General features: G+C 44.8%; 1 protein-coding gene across 4 annotated transcripts in view; it reads left to right on the forward strand.

Moving 5' to 3' along the window:
- Positions 1-17,084, forward strand: part of si:rp71-46j2.7 (uncharacterized) — an 89,700-nt gene extending 72,616 nt beyond the window's left edge. Inside the window, exons 12-17 of one of the 4 annotated variants that reach the window (XM_060927757.1) lie at positions 386-1,007; positions 5,836-5,899; positions 10,667-10,842; positions 10,920-11,008; positions 11,098-11,206; positions 17,004-17,084. In XM_060927757.1, coding sequence (XP_060783740.1) covers positions 386-1,007; positions 5,836-5,899; positions 10,667-10,842; positions 10,920-11,008; positions 11,098-11,187 — 1,041 coding nt within the window. In that variant the 3' untranslated portion in view covers positions 11,188-11,206; positions 17,004-17,084. The other 3 variants (XM_060927755.1, XM_060927758.1, XM_060927759.1) reach the window with 3 other exon arrangements.
- Positions 17,085-17,933: the final 849 nt, after the last annotated feature.

Here is a 17,933-nt window from a genome sequence, read left to right on the forward strand (position 1 = left end):
GTTTCCTCCGGGTGCTCCGGTTTCCCCCACAGTCCAAAGACATGCAGGTTAGGTTAACTGGTGACTCTAAATTGACCGTAGGTGTGAATGTGAGTGTGAATGGTTGTCTGTGTCTATGTGTCAGCCCTGTGATGACCTGGCGACTTGTCCAGGGTGTACCCCGCCTTTCGCCCGTAGTCAGCTGGGATAGGCTCCAGCTTGCCTGCGACCCTGTAGAAGGATAAAGCGGCTAGAGATAATGAGATGAGATGAGATGAGATGAGATTGTCAACTTTATCAAGTTGTATAAGGATCTCCCAAACAGCTGGATTTTTCCAGAAATTCTTGCCTCTGTTGTTTTGCCATGAATAATCTGTCTCACTTTAAGTCTCACTTTATTTCCTAGCTTCATAACCTCAAAATGGAGGAGAAGCAACATGAAGTCATGTATGCATGCACTATATCAGAGGCTAAACCTCAGCAAGAACAGGATGATACTCAACCAATGTGTACAGACACCTTAGAGAGACAAGAAACTGAAGATGAGTTGTTGGAAGTTGATGGAGGTCACTTAACTACTCCTGAGCAGACTTTCACCTGTACAAGTAAAAAACAACACACAGAGGACAATGTTCATCTCCTTGATCAACTGGAAGTAAATCCTGTCAGAATTCAAAGTGTTGGTGTAAATATAGGACAATTTCCAGCCAAGATGAAACACCTTAAATTCCAACAAAATTTTAAACGACAGGCTTCAGCCTTCAGCTCCTCTGCAAATGAAGAGGATAGTTCGATCCCTTGCACAACTGATGTTGTTTCTGTCTCCAATTATAATGGAAATATAAGCAAGGAGGAAAATCTTCCTCACAGAAAATCATCAGAAACAGACAAAACTGTAAGGCAGGAGAAAGAATCTCATCCTGAAGAAGAGACATTGAGTCAGCCATCAGGAGACAAAAAAATGTCCAAGCCTTTGGAACACCCTGAGGCCAATAAAGTGATATTTGATTTACTGAAGGAAATTTCTGGTAGGTTTAGTCTGAAGGTCTTTTAACTATTTGAACAATAACACCTTGTACAAAACATTAGAGACATGCGCCATTTAGGTGTGTCTAATAGGCTGCCATACAACATTATTGGTGGTATTTTCAGGCTATATGCACAGTCAGAGGTTTGTGCCATTATAAACTGGCATCTTGCCTATCATAACAAATTTGAGCTGAATGCTGTTTTAAATATTGTACATGAATTAATATACAGTAAATACTATACATTTAAACATAAATACAGACTAAATATTTCTTAGCATAGGAGTAATGTGATCGTGTGCATTGCACTAGTATGAGTGAATTAGGCACACGTGTTTTTGAATGGTCTTCTCTTACTGGCCAATTTATTAGACATTCCCATCTTGTTACCCCAGCAGATGTACCAGTGGAGAATATAGTTCATCTTTTTCCATCCACATTTAATCATCCACTAACCCATTTGTTCTCAAATGTTTTGCAGCCAGGGACTGCTTTAAAGGAAAGCTCTGGGAGTTTTTTTAACCTGGGCCCTATTTTTGTATTGCTTTGGGTCCAAATATTTACTAGGGACAAAAATTATTTTAATCGCTCCAGTATTGAGTTAGGGGACTATAACCAGCAACCTCAAAACAAATATACAAAACTATACTACTGGGGAAACATCCACGTCAAAGTAAAGTCGCTTGTTTTCATCACTGACAGGCTCATAAAGTTATTACAAGTGTCTGACAGCTTGGTAAGGGTCCCTACAGAGATACCTATGTACAGACATCTGTGTCTATATACCTCCATAACTGTAAAGAAAAGGTAGAAAATGACTTTTTCTACAGTCATTGTCTTACCCTTCTCTTCTTCTGGTCTCTGACACAGCACCCCACCCAACCTGTAGTCGATTATTGCATGGAGGCTGTTTTCTGATGTTTACAAAAGGAGAAGTTATGCAGAATTTGTGAAGTCTGTTTCCAAAGGAAAGCTCGAATATTTAGCTGATTATGAATTGTTGTGGAAGTCTGAACTTCAAAAGTAGCCAAACATACAACCCCAATTCCAAAAAAAGTTGGGACGCTGTGTAAACTGTCAATAAAAGCAGAATGCGAACATTTGTAAATCATGGAAACCCTATATTTCCTTGAAAATAGTACAAAGACAACATATCAAATGCTGAAACTGAGAAATTTTATTGTTTTTTGAAAAATATATGCCCATTTTGTCACAGTCCGGTGCAGTCCATCCATGCCTTAGATTGTGGGACTTCCATGCCGGCTCCAGGACAGGAATTCAGTCCTGCCTTGCTGAAGGCCATTCCCACTCCCACACCTGCTACCACTCCTCTCCCATCAGCCAGGGCTTTTTAAGAACTGTTTGGAGCTACTCTATTTGCCAGACTGTCTCTTGTAGACTTTCCTCACTTTGCTACAGCTCATTGATATTGTGTCTTCTTGATTCCCCCTGCCTGAATTTCTCCTTTTTTTTGTCAAGGTTTTCTGTCCATTTTTTTGTCCCTGTTTTTGCCTGCCTGTTCTTTTGAATTGTGTCTTTTGCTACCTCTGCCTGGATTTCCCTCGTCCCTGTGTTCAACAGTTTCTGTGAAGATTTTTCTATCCTGTTTTTTTGTCCCTGATCGTGTCTACCTGCGCCTCTGTGTTTTTAACCTCCTGGCCTGGTTTTTGACTACTGATTTTTGCCTGAGCCCTACTGTACCTTTTTTGCCTTTCTGCCATCTACTTCATTAAAGTTTTTTCTTGTTACACTGCCCGTTTTGAGTTTGCTTTTGGGTCCTCACTTCACCTCAGCTCGCCACCCCGACACATTTTGAATTTGATGTCAGCAACACATTTCAAAAAAGTTGGGGCAGTGGCATATTTAGCACTGTGTTGCATCACCTCTGTTTTTAACAACACTCTGTAAATGTTTGGGAACCGAGACCAATTGCTGTAGTTTTGAAAGAGAAATGTTTTCCTACTCTTGCCTAATATACAATTTCAGTTGCTCAACAGTTCAGGGTCTCCTTTGTCATATTTCACGCTTCATAATGCACCAAATGTTTTAAATGGAAGATAGAGCTGGACTGCAGGCAGGCCAGTTTAGCACCTGGACTCTTTTTTACGACAGAGCCATGCAGTTTTAATATGTGCAGAAAGCCGTTTGGCATTGTCTTGCTGAAAGAAGGAAGGCCTTCCCTGAAAAAGATTTTGTCTGGATGGCAGCATGTTGCTCTGAAATATGTATACATCATTCAGCATTAAGGATGCCTTCCCAGATGTAAAAGCTACCCATGTCATGTGTACTAATGCACCCTCATACTATCATGGATGCTGGCTTTTGAACTGTGCACTGATAACAAGCTAGGTGGTCCCTCTCCTCTTTAGCCTGGAGGATGTGGTGCCCATGAGTTCTAAAAATAATTTCTACTTTTGATTCATCAGACCTCGGGACAATTTTCCACTTCACCTCAGTCCATCATAAATGAGCTCGGGCCCAGAGAAGGTGGTGGTGTTTCTGGATATTGCTTATATATGGTTTTAACTTGCATTTATGGATGTAGTAATGAATTGTTTTCACAGACGATGGTTTTCTGAAGTGTTCCTGAGCCCATATAGTGTTTTCCACTACATACACGTGTCTGCTTTTAATGCATTGTCGCTTGAGGGCCTGAAGATCACAGGCATCCGATGTCAGTTTTCAGCCTTGTTTCTTGCATACAGAGATTTCTCCAGATTTTCTGAATCTTTTAATGATATTGTGTACCATAGATGATGTGATCCAAAATTATTTGCAATTTTACGTTGAGGAACATTATTCTTAAATTGTTGCACTGTTTGCCCGCGTAGTCTTTCACAGAGTGGTGAACCCCTTCCCATCTTTACTTCTGAGAGACTCCGCCTCTCTGGGATGCTCTTTTTATACCCAATCATGTTACTGACCTGTTGCCAGTGAATCAATTTTTTTTTTTTTGCATTACACAACTTTTTCAGTCTTTTGTTGCCCCTCTCCCAACTTTTTTGAAATGTGTTGCTGATATCAAATTCAAAATGAGCATATATTTTTCAAAAAACAAAATTTCTCAGTTCCAACATTTGTTGTGTTTGTCATACTGTCTTTGTATTATGTTCAATGAAATGTAGGGTTTCCATGATTTGCAAATCTTCACATTTTGTTTGTGTCCCAACTTTTTTGGAATTGGGGTTGTACACTTACACAAAAGAAGTTAAAAGTGCCTTTATTGCATAAAACAATTCCAATGCTGAGTGAGCATTCAAGTCTAAACTTTCACCAGTAATTTTTTAATTCTATCCCACTACAAGGGACCAACCCGAGAACCACCCCAAAATAAAATTGCAGCTCCTATTAAAATCATTGTAAAAGAACTTTTGTTTGTTTGAACACAGACTTCTGATTGGCTGCCCACTGCAGGCTTCTCATTGGCTAAAGGATAACCTCCATTGCATTTAAAATAAAACAGACCCGCTTGCATTTCCTACCATATGACATCTTAAGGCTTTAACTACACAATGGCGATTCTGTGTTCAACATGGTGCTTTTATAATGATAGCAATTACCGGTGAAGAAACACGAGACGGTCACACACAAGATCCTCTGAACATTTGAACTCAAATTTTTCCTAGGCTCAGCTTAATGGAGCCTAGTGTCAGAACACCTCCTAAGCAGAGTATCATAAATTCAAGCTAAGTAATACATCATTAATCAATGATGTTGGAAAAATATTTGTAGCAGGCTAATGCAGTTTTGTGTCAGGCCCCTAAAATATTGAAATGAGAGATACTAACTTTCTAAACTGGCTAACAAAGATACATTCTACAGTCTGACCTGCTGACCCTTGTAACACATACAGCCTGGTACAAAAGTAACTGTGGCCAGAGAAACAGAAATCTAAATACATTTTGAAGCTCTAAACAGTAATCTTGACGTATAAAATAATTCTACACTATATGAATGAGTGTCTGACAACATGGAAAGGATCCCTTTTGTAAACATCTGAAAACAGCCCTCGTGGAATTATCAACTACAAGCATTGAAATATTATTTATGTATTTATTTAAAAACTAAATGCACACGATAATACTGTAGTTATTTATTGGAGCCCTAAAGCTTTTAATTCCTATACTTTCCTAACACAGAAAACGTTTGTTAAAATGTTACTTGAATCAAGTTTTTAGATGCAAGGGAAATTCAAGACCTACTACTTTTTTAAGTTATTAAGATTTGGATTAAGCCCAAGGGACTGGTCAAACAGGGTAATAACCATAAGAAATCAGTAATAAGTATATCTTTGATGTTGGAAGGTTGGGATTTTCACTGCTGTAACTTAAAAAAAAAAGTCACAGAACTCCTGGCAATGCTTCACAGACCCTGCAGGTCCCTGGACCCCAGTTTGAGAACTGTGGCTCAAACTCTATTAGTTTTCAGTTTCTACAGGACTGCTGTTGACTATAGGAACATTGAAGCGTTCAAAAATCCCAGCAATACTACTGCATCTGTTACACTACTAAAGGCACATCACTCACTGTAGTGCTATAAATGATCCAGATAGCATCTCGTCATTGGCCAGCCTGTGCTGGCCCATTTCCGTTGATGGACAGTGTAGAGGTGGGCTAATAAATTGTGCATACTAATTGTAATTGTCCACTGTACCTGTGGTAGGTTAGTGTAGCCAATTAGTGTAGGTATAATGTAATGGCCTATTAAATACATCTATTGTATGTTCTAACGTTCTGTACAAACAGTGTATTGTCCTAGTTTCAAGATACTTTAAGAACTAAATATAGATTTTGTAAAATTGCCTTTGAATAAAATGTTCTTTCTGCAGGAAATTCATACACCTTTAAATTTATGAAGGCTGTTGTAACACCATTCACACCACTGATAAATAAGTAAGTTCTGAGCTGTTACTTTTTCTCTACTTAAATATAGTTCTTTAATTAAAGTGCTGGGGTTATGCATTACTTTGTGTTGTTTACACAAACATGGATTAAATGACACTTTGTGAGTGAGTTACAAAGAATGTTACTGTAACAACTCTTTAACTTGTGGGAAACACAGGAACTGGAAGCAGGCTTCAGAACAGATGTGTTGTTTTTATTTTTACACTTTTCAGTGACTTCTAACGAGACTTAAACACACTACATGTGATGGGGTGTCACAGCTCTCTCTCCCTTGTTCCTGGCCGTCTGAAAGACACACAAAGACACAGGTTAATAGACAGCCAGTAATTAGACACAGGTGCACCTCATCACATGTTACCTACTGGCTCAACCTGCCTCCTCGCCATTCACAGCTGACACTCGACCATGCCCCCAGTGCCACATACCCCCACCGCCCGACTCAGGCCGGGGAGCAATCTGGCCTACAGCTGACTCCTGAAAAGGCCGTTTTTTCATGGGATAATGGAGTCAATGGGATCTGTCAATATCCCTTTGTTAAATCCAGTGTCAAGTAAAAGCAAGCCGTGCCTAACTGATCGAGCAGTTCATCAATGTGAGGCATCGGGTATGCATCAAATTTAGACACTGCATTGACTTTTCTATAGTCCACACAATACCAGACTGACCCATCGGTCTTGGGAACCAAGATCACCGGGCTGCTCCAGTTGCTGTGCGATTCCTCAATTACCCCCATCTTCAGCATAGCCTGGAGTTCGTTCTGAACCACAATTTTCTTGTGCTTGGGGAGCCGAAATGGGTGGCTGCACACCACCACCCCTGGGGGAGTCTCAATGTGGTGTTCTGTGAGGTCAGTGCGACCAAGGAGAGGTGAGAACACATTGCAGAATTCCTCCTGCAACCTAATAACCTGTGCTCTCTGGGACGGTGAGAGGTGGTTTCCACAGGGGACTGGGGTGAATTGGGCCACACGTTTTAGACTTGCCTCCGGTCTCAGCTCTGCCCTCTCCAGAACTACTGTTGCCAAAGCCACAGGAACCTCCTGTCTCCATGGTTTCAGGAGATTGAAGTGGTAAATTCGACATGTGTTGCCTCTATCTGGACGTTTGACCTCATCGTCAACTGCCTCAATTCACTGTGTGACCTCAAAGGGCCCTTGCCACTTGGCGAGCAATTTTGAGCTTGAAGTGGATAGCAAAATGAGGACTTTATTTCCTGGTGCAAATTCCCTTAGCCATGCCCCTCTGTTGTACAGGCAAGCTTGATGTTCTTGGGCCTGTAGCAAATTCTCCTGGGTTATGCGACTCAGTGCGTGGAGTTTTGCTCTCAGGTCAAGAATGTATTGAATTTCCCTTTTACTTTGAGAAGGCCCCTCCTCCCAATTTTCTCTAATGATGTATAAGACACCACAGGGCTTGCGCCCATACAGCAATTCAAATGGGGAGCACCCGGTGGAGGCTTGTGGGACCTCACGTGCTGCAAACAACAGAGGGTCTAGCCACCTGTTCCAGTTTTTAGCATCCCCGTGAACGACCTTACAAATCGTGTTTTTAAGTGTTTGGTTAAATCGTTCGACCAGGCTGTCCATTTGCGGATGATAAACACTAGTACAAATTGATTTAATGTCCAATAATTCATACAATTCACGCATTGTGCATGACATAAAAGTGCCTTGATCAGTCAGGATTTCTTTCGGAATCCTGATTCGGGAGATAATGTGGAAGAGTGCCTCTGTAACACTGCGTGCTGAGATATTGCAGAGAGGCACTGCTTCCGGGTATCACGTTGCATAATCCAGCGTTTCTCAACCTTTTTTCAGTCACGGCACCCTTCAGAAGTATGCAAATTCTCAAGGCACCCCCATATAAAATATACGCAGTCACGCTGACCATGCGCTGACCCCGGCAGTAACATTGTGACATGGGAAAGGGGGCCATGAGACAAATTTTGATGATGCATGAGGCGGCGATGATCTGCATTAGTGTAACTATCATTTTTTTATTTTAATTAATTTTATTTATTTCAATGTTAGAATATATAATTTTTTGACGGCACCCCTAATGAAGCCAGACGGCACCCCAGGGTGCCGCGGCACCCTGGTTGAGAAAGGCTGACATAATCCACTATAACTAATACAAAGTGATACCCTGTGCACATCGATCTAATGGGCTGATGAGATCCATGCCAATTCTTTCGAAGGGGATCTCCATCAGTGGCAATGGGTGCAATGGTGCTTTTGGTGTGGCCGCTGGATTTACCAGCTGACATTCACAACATGCCGCACACCACCTGTGGACATCGGCATGAATCCCTGGCCAATAGAAATGGGCCATGAGACGATTTGCTGTTTTATCCTGCCCCAAATGCCCAGCCACAGGATTATGATGAGCCGCATAGAATAAAATTTCCCTACGGCTCTTCGGGACCAACAACTGTCCCATCTTTTCTTTACTCTGCGTGTCCTGCGTCACTCGATATAGCCTATCCTTAATAATACAAAAATACAGGAAGGAGAGCACAACATTAGGTTAGAGGATTTGGCCATCAATTACTTTCACTTGGCCAAAAGCACATCTCAGAGTCTCGTCACTCGTCTGCTCCAATGAGAAATCCCCTAAGGGATTCCCCAGAGAGAGAGGAGAGCTCTCCTCCCCCTCCATGTCATCATGACGCGAAGCTGACGCAGATGGCCCTGGGACCGCCTCCCCAGCTAACACTGTAGCAGGATTTCCCTATGATGTGCTATTGCAGGACCCACCCACTATTAACTGTTTCATTAACATTTTAAACCCTGGCCAATCTGTCCCCAAGATCAGTGAGCGGGTAAGGCTCGGACTAACTGCCACCTCCACACTACATTTTTCTCCCTGGAAGTGAATAATGATGGGCATTAGTGGATATTTATGTATATCACCATGCACCCTCTTAACCTTCACCAATCATGCATTTCCCAGTGCCCTGCATTGAATCAGGCTTTGATATATTGAGGTCTGATTACAACCCAAATCCACCAAAGCTTGATGTGTACCCTCTTGAATCCTCACAACTGTCCTGTACACCCCTGCTCGATCAGGGGAAGCATGTGGTACATCAGAGATGTGAATCAGTAGCTCCACCTCTTTGCGGAAGCACTGATTCCCCGCCTTCCCTCTGCGCCAACAGACCTGCCCGGGCTTGCTCTTGGTTCTGCTGAGCATGGATGATTTCATCTGTGGAGAGAGAGAGGGGATTAATGGTGGCACAGACACAGAAGGACAAGGGAGAGCAGAAACACAAGGACAGACACGAATGCAGGGAGCGGATTTCAAGAGAATTGGCCCCTGTTTCCACAGGGCTGGGGTAGGGGAGGGGTAAGGAAAGGGAGAAGGAGAAAGTGAACGTGAGAGAGAGAGCGGAGAGGTTGTGAGAGTGCCTGCTTCCGGAAATGCCATCAGGTGGTCCTCGGCCAGCCAGACCGCCTCTTCCAGCAATGCCATTTGGTGACACTGGATGTACGCTGATGTCTTGCTTGGCAGCTGGGCAATGAACTGCTCCTGTGTCACTCGCTTGATGATGGACTCAACATCATACTTGCTGACTAGCATCCACTGTTGGCAGGTGTCCCAGAGCTGTTGCGTGAACGCAAACGGCCGGACCACTTTGCCATATGCCTATGAGCCAAAGTGCTGGCGCTGCCCTTCTGGGCCATGGCTGACCCGCTGTAGGATGATTCAGTTTAGGTTGGGGTACTCCAGCATGCTGGTGGCCGGGAGCTGCCGAGCCACAAGCTGGGCTTCCCAAGACAGGAGCGGTAATAGGCAAGCCGCCCACTGTGAGGTTGGCCACGAGCTCGCCTTTGCAACAGCTCAAGGGAGGTGTCGGTCATCCTGCGGTCCCATCTTGACCAGCTGAATGGGCACATTGGCTGCAGGGATGACCACTGGAGCACCTGTTGACTGGATCCAGCTCTGGATCACCTGTTGGGCTTCTGCCTGGGCTTCGAGCAGAGCACAAAAGCGCTGCCCTGATCTGCTGTCTGGGGGCATGCTGGTGGCGCTGGAGGTTGTTGGCAAGCGTTTGGAGGAGCTCTCCGACTGGTTCGGACTCCATGGCAGCATTCGTTCCTCAGTCCCGGGTTTCAGCACCAGTGTAACAACTTTTTAACTTGTGGGAAACAGAGGAACTGGATGCAGGCTTCACAACAGGTGCGTTCTTTTTATTTTGACACTTTTCAGTGACTTCTAATGACACTCAAACACACTAAACACAATGGGGTGTCACAGCTCTTGCGCTCTCTCGCGTGTGTGCTCTTGCTCTCTGTCGCGTGCGTGCATGCATGCGTGCGTGCTCTCTCTCTCTCTCTGTCTCACTCATTCCTGGCCATCTGAAAGACACACAGAGACACAGGTTAATAGACAGCCAGTATTAGTCACAGGTGCACCTCATCACATGTTATCTACTGGTTCAACCTGCCTTCTCGCCATTCACAGCTGATGCTTGACCACACCCCCGTTGCCACAGTTACATTTTACTTCAAGCTATACATAAATATACTTGTCTTACTCATCCACTTTTTGAAATTAGAAATTAAGCCAACATAAATTCACATAGTACTAAAGTTATTTTTGCCAAATCCTTCTGTAATTACACCAAGCATAACATCACCAAGATTCTCATAAATTGACGCTCTATAAATGCTAACCGAAAGTAATCCACTTTCAACCACAGAAAAGTCTTTTGTTCCCACATCTAGAGCTGCTGTTTACTTTTGCTCTTCAGGAAAGTGAATGCTTTTTTGAAAGAGATGAATCCTTCAGAAGCTCAGATTGCTGCCTACATTGATAGCCTTTGTGAGAACATATGGCCTGACAGGGCTGTGCCGCAGCTTCCAACTCCAAGCAGTGACAACAGGAATGAAACCAAGCAGAAAGCATTCCAGATTATGACTTCCAAGTGTATGTACTGCCATATTTTATATATTTTATACTGTATTCTCAGCTATAAACTTTATTGCTATCTCCTGTTTTAATAGTTGCAGGCTTTGTAATCATCAACAAAACCAACGTGGAGAGCATTTTCAAGATATTTCAGAATGCAGAAGAAAACAAGAAGCTGGTTTATGTGAGTGATGCTATGCATGCTGTAAAACATCAGGTTTTTGGGTTTGTTTTTTTTTACAGCTTCCTAATTTCTCTTATTTGTGTTTTTAGATGTTGCTGACATATCTCTTGAAAGAGTTTTTGCCTGGAGAACCTGATCTTAATGTAATGTCCAAGCTAAATATGAAGCCTGCTGTTTAATATCAATGGACTATTTTCAGTTCAGTTCAATTTTATTTGTATAGCACTTTTAACATTTTTGTATTAATTGTTCAAAGCAATGTTCTTAGAAGTTTTATCTTCAGGTTTTAAGATATCTTGATTAGATACCATGTCCTATCTTGTCTTTGTCATCCTGGAATATACCTGTGTCAGAAAGGAAGAAAAAAATCCATTGATGGGTGATAGAGATATTTATTTAGTATGCTTGCAACTTGTTTTGACTATCCATCCATTATCCATAACCGCTTATCCTGTGCAGGGTCATGGGCAAGCTGGAGCCTATCCCAGCTGACTATGGGCGAGAAGCGGGGTACACTCTGGACAAGTCACCAGATCATTGCAAGGCTGACACATAGAGACAAACAACCATCCATACTCACATTCACACCTACGGTCAATTTAGAGCCACCACTTAGCCTAACCTGCGTGACCTTGGACTGTGGGGGAAACTGGAGCACCCAGAGGAAACCCATGCAGACACAGGGAGAACATGCAAACTCCGCACAGAAAGGCCCCTGTCAGCCACTGGGCTCAAAAGCAGAACCTTCTTGCTGTAAGGCAACAGTGCTAACCACTACAGCACCATGCCGCTTTGTTATGACTAGTTTCAGTTGAAATATGCCTTTGCTTGCACAACTGCTCTCTGTTTTTCATAAGGCTATCCTGCTCAGTAATTTTCCATCACCCGTTAAAGCTACCCTATCACACTCGGCCAACTCTGCTTCCTGATATTACATTTTCCAATCATATCGCTACACCACACTCTTGAATGTGAATATATACTCATGTTTGTCCTTTAATAAGCTGAGAAACATCTCTGAACAAGCCCTGTGATGACCTGGCGACTTGTCCAGGGTGTACCCCGCCTTTCGCCCATAGTCAGCTGGGATAGGCTCCAGCTTGCCTGTGACCCTGTAGAACAGGATAAAGCGGCTAGGGATAATGAGATGAGACATCTCTGAACATCTGTGTCTGCATCAGTGATTGTTGCTCCCTTATCAGTCTGGAAAGGCAGAATCTCCTAGGTGGCAGAGGACTTGTATTTCTAGATCACTCATACTTTATCAATTCAATTTTCTTTAATACAGACAAATCAAACTCTATCAATGGGATAACCTGGTCATTTATTACATTCAGATAGTCAGCTGACTTCATTTTATTGCCATATAACATTGCTGAGTCTACTCCTGACCAATTGTAGCAACCCCAAATAACACTGTCTCCAGAGGCTAGTACAGTGGCCACTATGTATGATGGGTCCATTGCTTCATGCATTTTCCTTCTTACCCTAATTTGCCCATCGCTCTGGAATAGAGTAAATATGGACTCATCAGGCCACATGGCACAAGCCTTTTCTTCTGATTAGCCTCAATAACAAGTGGTTTTCTTATGGCCAAACAGGCCTTTAGTCCCAATTCTGTGAGATCTCACACTGTGTGTGGAAATGCTCTTACTTTCACTATTAAACAGAGCCATGATTTCTACTGTCTAAAAGTAGATAAAGGGAATCGAATTAAACAAATTAAATACTTTGACTTGTATTTCATTGCAGATAGTATGAACCCAAGATATTTCATGTTTTATCTGGTCAACTTCATTTAATTTCTTAATATACATTTATTCCTGCATTTCAGGCCTGCAACACGTTCCAAAAAAAGTTGGAACGGGGGCAATTAGGGCTAGCAATGAGGTAAAAAAATAAATAAATAAATAATGTGATTTGAAATAGGTGATATCAACAAATGACTGTAGCCGTTATTTGGTACAAAATCAGTATCCAGGGCAGACCTTGTCTTTGAGGAGCAAAGATGGGCCGAGGATCACCAGTTTGTCAACAAATGCATGAGAAAATTATTGAAATGTTTAAAAATGATGTTCCTCAAAGAAAGATATGAAGGGTTTTGAATATTCAACCCTCCACAGTACATAATATCATTAAACAATTAATGGAATCTGGAAGAATTTCATTGCGTAAAGGGCAAGGAAGCAGGCCTAAGCTGGATACCTGTGATCTCTGATCCTTTAGCTGGCACTACATCAAGAACTGTCATTTATCTATAGCTGATATAACCACATGAGCTCGGGATTATTTTGGCAAATCTTTGTCAGGCACTACAATATGGAGTTACATCCACAAATGGCAATTAAAACTTTACTACGCAAAAAGGAAGCCTTATGTTAACTGTGTCCAGAAGCGCTGTCAACTTCTTTGGGCTCGGAGGCATTTGGGACGGACCATCACACACTGGAAACGTGTATTGTGGTCAGATGAAGCAGTATTCCAGGTCTATTTTGTAAGAAATGAATGCCGTGTGCTCCAGACCAAAGATGAGAAGGACCATCCAGACTGTTACCAGTAAAAAGTCCAAAACCCAGGGTCTGTCATGGTATGGGGTTGTGTCAGTGCCTTTTGCAAAACTAACTTACACTTCTGTGATGGCAGCATTAATGCAGAAAAGTACACTGAGATTTTGGAGCAACATATGCTGCCTTCAGGACGACACCTTTTCCAGGGATATTTCAACAAGACAGTGCAAAACCACATTCTGTACACGTGACAAAGGCATGGCTGTGGAAGAAGGGTGTCTGTCCCCAATAGAAAATGTCTCGTCTCGTCTCGTCTTCTTCCGCTTTATCCGGGACCGGGTCGCGGAGGCAGCAGTCTAAGCAGGGAAGCCCAAACTTCCCTTTCCCCAGACACCTCGGCCAGCTCCTCGGGAAGAACACCGAGGCGTTCCCAGGCCAGCCGAGAGACATAGTCCCTCCAGCGTGTCCTGGGTCTTCCCCGGGGCCTCCTCCCGGGGGGACATGCCTGGAACACCTCCCCAGGGAGGCGTCCAGGAGGCATCCGAAAAAGATGCCCGAGCCACCTCAGCTGATTCCTCTCGATGTGGAGCAGCAGCGGCTCTACTCCGAGCTCCTCCCGAGTGACTGTGCTTCTCACCCTATCTCTAAGGGAGCGCCCAGCCACCCTGCGAAGGAAACTCATTTCGGCCGCTTGTATCCGCGATCTTGTCCTTTCGGTCATTACCCAAAGCTCATGACCATAGGTGAGAGTCGGAACGATCCCGAGATACTTAAACTCCTCCACTTGAGGCAGAACTTCTCCACCAACCTGGAGAGGGCAAGCCACCCTTTTCCGGTCGAGAACCATGGCCTCGGACTTGGAGGTGCTGATTCTCATCCCAGCCGCTTCACACTCGACTGCAAACCGCCCCAGTGCATGCTGAAGGTCCTGGTTTGAAGAAGCCAACAGGACAACATCATCCGCAAAAAGCAGAGATGAAATCCTGTGGTTCCCAAACAGGATTCCTTCTGGCCCCTGGCTGCGCCTAGAAATTCTGTCCATAAAAATTATGAACAGAACCGGTGACAAAGGGCAGCCCTGCCGGAGTCCAACATGCACTGGGAACAGGTCTGACTTACTGCCGGCAATGCGAACCAGACTCCTGCTCCGTTCGTACAGGGACCGGACAGCCCTTAGCAAAGAGCCCCGAACCCCATACTCCCGAAGCACCCCCCACAGAATACTACGGGGGACACGGTCGAATGCCTTCTCCAGATCCACAAAGCACATGTGGACTGGTTGGGCAAACTCCCATGAACCCTCGAGCACCCTATGAAGGGTATAGAGCTGGTCCAGTGTTCCGCGACCAGGACGAAAACCGCATTGTTCCTCCTGGATCCGAGGTTCGACTATTGGTCGAATTCTCCTCTCCAGTACCCTGGAGTAAACCTTCCCTGGGAGGCTGAGAAGTGTGATTCCCCTATAATTGGGGCACACTCTCCGGTCCCCTTTCTTAAAAAGAGGGACCACCACCCCAGTCTGCCACTCCAGAGGCACTGTCCCTGACCGCCACGCGATGTTGCAGAGGCGTGTCAACCAAGACAGCCCCACAACATCCAGAGACTTGAGATACTCAGGGCGGATCTCATCCACCCCCGGTGCCTTGCCACCGAGGAGCTTGCAAACCACCTCAGTGACTTCGGCTTGGGTAATGGACGAGTCCACCTCTGAGTCATCAGCCTCAGTCTCCTCAGTGGAAGACATGACGGTGGGATTGAGGAGATCCTCAAAGTATTCCTTCCACCGCCCGACAATGTCCCCAGTCGAGGTCAACAGCTCCCCACCCGCACTGTAAACAGTGTTGGCAGAGTACTGCTTCCCCCTCCTGAGGCGCCGGACGGTTTGCCAGAATTTCTTCGAGGCCGACCGATAGTCCTTCTCCATGGCCTCCCCGAACTCCTCCCAGTTCCGAGTTTTTGCCTCCGCAACTGCCCGAGCTGCAGCACGCCTGGCCTGCCGATACCCGTCAGCTGCCTCGGGAGTCCTGGAGGTTAACATGGCCCGATAGGACTCCTTCTTCAGCTTGACGGCATCCCTTACTTCTGGTGTCCACCACCGGGTTCGGGGATTGCCGCCACGACAGGCACCGGAGACCTTGCGGCCACAGCTCCGAACAGCTGCGTCCACAATGGAGGTAGAGAACATGGTCCACTCAGACTCAATGTCCCCCGCCTCCCTCGGAAGCTGGGAAAAGCTCTCCCGGAGGTGGGAGTTAAAGACCTCCCCAACAGAGTGCTCGGCCAGACATTCCCAGCAGACCCTCACCATACGTTTGGGCCTGCCAGGTCTGTCCAGCTTCCTCCTCCGCCAGCGGATCCAACTCACCACCAGGTGGTGATCAGTTGACAGCTCAGCCCCTCTCTTCACCCGAGTGTCCAAGACATAGGGCCGGAGATCAGATGAAACGACTACAAAGTCTATCATTGACCTCCGACCTAAGGTGTCCTGGTGCCACGTGCACTTATGGACACCCCTATGCTCGAACATGGTGTTCGTTATGGACAAACCGTGACTAGCACAGAAGTCCAATAACAAAACACCACTCGGGTTCAGATCGGGGAGGCCGTTCCTCCCAACCACGCCCCTCCAGGTGTCACTGTCATCTCCCACGTGAGCATTGAAGTCCCCCAGTAACACAATGGAGTCCCCAGTCTGAGCACTCCTCAGTACCTCTCCCAGGGACTCCAAGAAGGCCGGATACTCTATACTGCTATTTGGGCCATAGGCACAAACAACAGCAAGAGCCCTCTCCCCAATCCGAAGGCGCAGCGAGGCGACCCTCTCGTTCACTGGGGTAAACTCCAACACATGGCGGCTGAGCTGGGGAGCTATAAGCAAGCCCACACCAGCCCGCCGCCGCTCACCACGGGCGACTCCAGAGAAGTGGAGAGTCCAGCCCCTCTCGAGGAGCTGGGTTCCAGAGCCCAAGCTGTGCGTGGAGGTGAGCCCGACTATCTCTAGCCGGTACCTCTCAACCTCCCGCACAAGCTCAGGCTCTTTCCCCCCCAGCGAAGTGACATTCCATGTCCCAACAGCCAGCCGCTGTGTCCGGGGATCAGGTCGTCGAGGCCCCGCCTTCGACTGCCACCCAATCCACAGAAAGTGTGAAAATGTGTGGCGAATTTTGAAATATGACGATAATACCATACTGTTGCACACCTTAAGATCTGTTTGCAGGAAGGGTGCAAAACATCTTTTAAGTGTTGTGTACCATCCCAACTTTTTTTTTTAAATGTGTTGCATTTGGTTAAATGTGAAATGTTGAAATGTGAAGCATTTGGCTAAATCTGAGCAGACACAATGTACTTCAGAATTCATCCTGCTGCTTTTGCCAGCAGTCACATCAATACACACAAGGGAACCAGTTCTATTGACAGCCATACATACCCACACCATAAGATGAGGTGGTATGCTTTGGATAATCATCAGTTCTTTTCTTTCTCCATAGTCCTCTCATCATTGTGGATCAAGTGGACCTTTGTCTTATCTGTCCAGCCCAGTTTTGAGCAGAACCATTGTAATCAAAGATATGTCATGAACAGGAGGTGTTGGGCCATGCACAACAGAAATAAACAGTAGTGGCAACATACATTGATTTATCTGTGAGCTTTTGTTCTCTTATTGCAAATTTATTTTCATTCAATTTTTTCTAAAGATATAGCTTTCTCCATTTCGTTCTCAATTCCTATACTCTGTTTTCTCTCCAAACTGATCACACCAATGGATGTCATCATGGTTCAGGCTAGAAAAACTAGTTATGTTTTGGTTCCAGCTGGCAACCATCTTATAAGTTTGAACCAATTTACTTTTGGTTGAAATGTTCTGAATGGTTTAAAATTTGGTGCGCGAACCAGAACGGAACCCGTTCCCTGTTGGTGGAAACGGGGTGTGTTATGTCTCAAAAGATGCAGCCAGCTGGTGTTACGTGCCTTGGAGAAAGCACGTAATGACCTTTGCCCTCCCTAGTTGGTAGTTGTCCTGTGATAGGGGAGACCTATCTGGTGGTGGGTGGGAATTGGCCATGACTTTTTGAGGGGAGAAAATCACATCTTCAAAGGGTTGCATGCATAAATAGGCATCTAACTTTGACGTGTAGGTAGCGTTAAAGCATTTGAGGTGTAAACATGAAAATTGACCTGACTGTCCTTAAACGTGCCAATTATAAAACTTTTTACTATACGGTTCTATGGGTTACAATAGACACCCTAGCAAGAAGAAGAAGATTGATAATAAGAAAAGATAGAAACACAGTTGGTGCCTATGCAGCTTTGGCCTCTAGTTGTTATGTAAAAAAAATGCTTACACTGTGTCCCTACATGGTGAAATTTACCATTGTGCCTGAACGAGGATAACCTCCACAACAATGGTGGATTGCGAT

Source organism: Neoarius graeffei, chromosome 8 (assembly GCF_027579695.1).
Source record: "Neoarius graeffei isolate fNeoGra1 chromosome 8, fNeoGra1.pri, whole genome shotgun sequence".
In the NCBI taxonomy this organism is placed as follows: domain Eukaryota; kingdom Metazoa; phylum Chordata; class Actinopteri; order Siluriformes; family Ariidae; genus Neoarius; species Neoarius graeffei.